At 42.9% G+C, this 4,025-nt stretch overlaps 1 protein-coding gene and 1 long non-coding RNA gene across 4 annotated transcripts in view; one reads left to right on the forward strand and one right to left on the reverse strand.

Moving 5' to 3' along the window:
* Positions 1-2,750, reverse strand: part of LOC103459079 (uncharacterized) — a 9,096-nt gene extending 6,346 nt beyond the window's left edge. For both annotated transcript variants that reach the window (XR_532667.2, XR_532666.2), the window contains exon 1: positions 2,662-2,750. This is a non-coding gene — a long non-coding RNA (uncharacterized LOC103459079). The remainder of the gene's footprint in view (positions 1-2,661) is intronic.
* lg23h12orf56 (linkage group 23 C12orf56 homolog) overlaps positions 1-4,011 on the forward strand; it is an 11,626-nt gene extending 7,615 nt beyond the window's left edge. The window contains exons 7-14 of one of the 2 annotated variants that reach the window (XM_008400311.2): positions 482-626; positions 721-815; positions 1,322-1,411; positions 2,228-2,315; positions 2,388-2,462; positions 2,746-2,823; positions 2,887-3,068; positions 3,508-3,704. In XM_008400311.2, coding sequence (XP_008398533.1) covers positions 482-626; positions 721-815; positions 1,322-1,411; positions 2,228-2,315; positions 2,388-2,462; positions 2,746-2,823; positions 2,887-3,068; positions 3,508-3,619 — 865 coding nt within the window. In that variant the 3' untranslated portion in view covers positions 3,620-3,704. Of the gene's footprint in view, positions 1-481; positions 627-720; positions 816-1,321; positions 1,412-2,227; positions 2,316-2,387; positions 2,463-2,745; positions 2,824-2,886; positions 3,069-3,507 lie in introns of both variants that reach the window. The other variant, XM_017302812.1, reaches the window with a different exon arrangement.
* The last annotated feature ends 14 nt before the right edge of the window (positions 4,012-4,025 follow it).

Raw genomic sequence — 4,025 nt, forward strand, 5'->3', positions numbered from 1 at the left:
ACTGGTGTAGTCCCATACCGCACTGGTGTAGTCCCAGTCCACTCTGGTGTAGTCCCATACCGCACTGGTGTAGTCCCAGTTAACACTGGTGTGGTCCCAGTCCACACTGGTGTGGTCCCAGTTGGTCTAACAAGCCATGTTTCTAACTGTTTTGCACATTTTGAGAAAAAGAAACCATAGGAATGTAAAGTAGTCGTGATCACGAGAACCAGGCTAGAAGCAACATTATATCTGGTGTTGACACTATGCAGTCTGTGCCTGTGGTAAGGCACCAGCCCGGCAGTCATAGTTTTGGAATCTCTCAACGCGTCCAGTCCATGACTCGTATTATCGCTACTGACTGATTAGTTACTTTTGAGCCGTTCGCTGTGCAAACCTTTGAAAATGTCTGCGCCGCTGCACCCAGTGGACCAGTAACACGCCGCGACGCGTTCTGGTCTCCACCACCGTTTAAAATCCATCGTCTGTTTGGTGTCTGCAGCGCGGAGCGGACGGCTCACCTGTTCGCTCAGCTGAGTTCGGAGCTCCTGCAGGACGGCGTCGCCGTGGAGAACGTGTACCTTCTGCTGCAGGAGCTGAGGACGGCGGCTCACCGCAGCACCGCGCTGAGGAGGCTCTTCTGGAGGGTGAGACGCTACGAGAAACACGGCTGAACCGCAGACAGACGCCTGGACATGTGGACAGAAGTCAGGATTTTTATCCACTTGTTTTTGTTTGCAGTCTGGTGAGACGTTCGTCTTCCTGGTTCAGACTCTGGAGGAACGTCTTCATGGCCGTCAGAGCTTCAGCAGAGTTTACACCACAGATCAGCTCCTGTAAGAGACTCGTGTTGACAGTCCCAACCTCCACCACCAGGGGGCAGATGTAGGCCAGGCTGAGGTTGTTTACCTCAAACAGGATCATCGATGTCATAATGAGGACGAACGAAGTGACATTTGGACCAGAAAATGTTTGAAAATTAAAGTTAAATTCAGATCAAATCTGTATAACTAAAGCTCGACTTCAGGCAAAGTTAAGTTAGCTTCCAAGATTAGCATCATTGTTGTGAGAGAGACGCTTCAGCAGAACCAATTCCTCTGGTATTAGAGCCAAGTAGCAAACTTAGCCATGCTTTTATAGCTACTTAGCTTTGCATAGGGTGTCAAGACAAGAACAAGTCAGGGAGGTGAGACAGCGGTGAGGTGTACGGTGGATTCATATCGTTATGCTCTGGAGAAATTGAGCCTAGCTAATGAAACGTTAAGGTTTCACATCCGGGTCTAAATGCGTTTAAAGTTGCTTGAATCCCATTTTCAGCAGCTATTTGTGCTGATCTCGTCAGGCTGAGTACGCTGATCGTCCAGACGCTCGCCATCATGTTCAGAGACACGGAGGCGGAGCCAGCCAGGAGCAGCCTGCTGTTCGCCGAAAGGTAACGCAAAACTCCCAGGAAACAGCTGCTGAACAGCTGCCAGGCTTGTTTAAGTTATTTTTACAGAATTATGTTTATGTGTAAGATGATGTTTTTTTTTTTTTATAATTCAAGAATCAATTAAGAACTCAAATTTTTCATATATTTTAAATTCACTTCACAAATTAGCAGAAGTTTCAGAACAGGAATAGAGACGTCAACCTGAACAAACTGAGGTCAAATTGGAAAGTAAAACAAATACAGAAATTTTCAAAAAGTGATTAAATTTCTGTATCTCATTAATACAGCATGAATTATTGTAATTTTGAGAAATAATGAGTAAATTTTTACACCTAAAAATATAAAAAAGAACAAGAAAATAAAAAAGTTTTAAGATTTTTTTTTTCTTTTGCTATGAAAAGTCAAAAAATTGTGAGAAAAAACTATGAAAACCTTGAAACTTTGAAAAGTTAAAAAAAAAGTCCAACTTTTCAAATTCTGAAATTTCCAAGTTTTTTCTAGAAAATTTCTGAGATTAATCTGAAAATTTACATTTTTTTCTAGCAAATTTTTGAATTTTCAAACTTTTCATTGATTTTTTTTTTGCAGAAATTTATTTCTTTTTATTTTTATTGGCCATAATACAGGGCCATATTTCTCAGCTGTAGAAATTTATTCTCTTTTTACATTTCTGTCATTTTTCTTACCGTTTCCAAATCAACTCCAGATTGTTCAGGTTGACAGTTTTGCCCTTTCTGCTCTAAATCTAACGCTAATTTCCGACATTTCACCGTTTTCAGCTGCATTCTGCAGATAAACGCCGTTTCCTCGTTGCAGGGGGGCTCTGATCTCCAGACTGCTGCTCGCCTTCATTTGTGATCCTGGCGGTGAGAAGCAGAGCCGAGGATCCGCGTCTGACTCCGAGGTAAACTGGTTCACACTACAGATTTGTTCAAATACGTCCTAAAACATTGAGTTAGCCTCTGTGTCCCTGCAGCTCCAGGCTTTGCTCTCGGAGTACCTGGACGCTGCCTGCTCGCTGCTGTTTGAGCTGCTGCTGCTGGGCTACCAGGTGAGTTACAACTTTCAATTCTGGAAAAGAAATATCTAGAAATATCCACATTTATCCATATATCCAAAGTAAACATCTGCAGATCTAAAAGACAAAAGTTCCGGGATGTAAACTTCTGGTTTCAGCTGTAAATGCGGAGTTTTGTGAACACATTTCATTAGCAGATCTTATAAGTAACAGGGGTGTACTTTCTTTTCACCTTGGCTGTAAGAGCTTAAAATCTTTAAATGGACTGAAAATGCCTTCAGAATGTGTAGGTTTCAGGAACGTTCCTTCTGTTCAGACCAGCCGATGTTTCCCCGGAGAGAACTTCGTGTCCGTGTCGTGGATCCTGAGAGTCCTTCAGCCTCACCCCCACCTGGTAAGCCTTCCTCACAGGAGTCCAGCCGCTCAGCTCCTCCAGCTAACCTCAGTCTGTCCGCAGCTGCCCTTCATCCGCCACCAGGCCCAGCAGCTGGTTCTGGTTCTGTCGGACCAGAACGGGTCGGTTCTGAGCCCGGCGCAGTCCGTTCTGCTGTTCCAGCGGTGTCGCCTCCTGCTGGCCTGTCTGCAGTACAACAACCAGCTGGCTCAGCACCTGCAGCTGAACTTCAGAGAGGAGTTCAGGTGGGAGATCCAGAGCCTGCACTGCCGCCTAGTGGCAAACAGCAGTACTGCAGGACAGGCGAATAATTCAAGCCCACTAGTAACATTTTAACCAAGGCACAGAAAAAGGAAGTTTTTTAGATTAATCTAAAATATTTTCTAAAATAAAAACTATTAAAATTCTGGCCTTGAATTCAAAAATCTGCTAGAAAAAACCCTGAAATTTGAGATTAAGCTTAAAAAAATAAATTTGTGAGCTTATAAAGTTGTCAATTTTCAAGAAAAAAACTAAAATTCCAAGAAAAAATAGTAAATTTCATAACATGGTTATTATTTTAGTCAGGCAATAAATCTTGGGTATTTGCTATAAGTTATATTTAAGTGTCTACAGCAGCTGGAATCACGACAACTTTCACTTTTCGGCTGTTTTAATGGTTTATAGTTTCTTTCTGCTCTGCAGATTCGCTGTGACTCCGTCCAGCGCCGAGGAGAAGCTGCAGCCTCGTTATCCGATCTGCAAGCCGACTGTGAGACTCGTTCAGAGCATCGTGACGCTCATCCAGCGCAGCTGAGCCCACAGGAAGCTAGAAGATCACTGCAGAAACAAAAAGCTCAGACAGAATGTGCCTTTATCAGCAGCAGGCACCTGATTGGTTCTCTGGGTGATCAATAAATGATCAGTTTTACAGCAAATCAAACTGGAATCGGCTGATTTGTTCAGGAAAATTTGGGATAAAAAAAAAAACGGATCACTTTGTTTATTAATAAAAAATAATTTTTACAAAGTTATTATTTAACTCCATCAGCAAAACCAGAGTCTGGAGAGCTGGAGGGAAATGAGTCATCCTGGAAACGAGTCATCCAGGAAACGATTCATCCTGGAAACGAGTCATCTTATAAACGATTCATCTTATAAACGATTCATCCAGGAAACGATTCATCCTGGAAACGATTCATCCTGGAAACGATTCATCTTAT

The sequence above is a fragment of the Poecilia reticulata genome, linkage group LG23 (assembly GCF_000633615.1).
Source record: "Poecilia reticulata strain Guanapo linkage group LG23, Guppy_female_1.0+MT, whole genome shotgun sequence".
Taxonomy (NCBI): domain Eukaryota; kingdom Metazoa; phylum Chordata; class Actinopteri; order Cyprinodontiformes; family Poeciliidae; genus Poecilia; species Poecilia reticulata.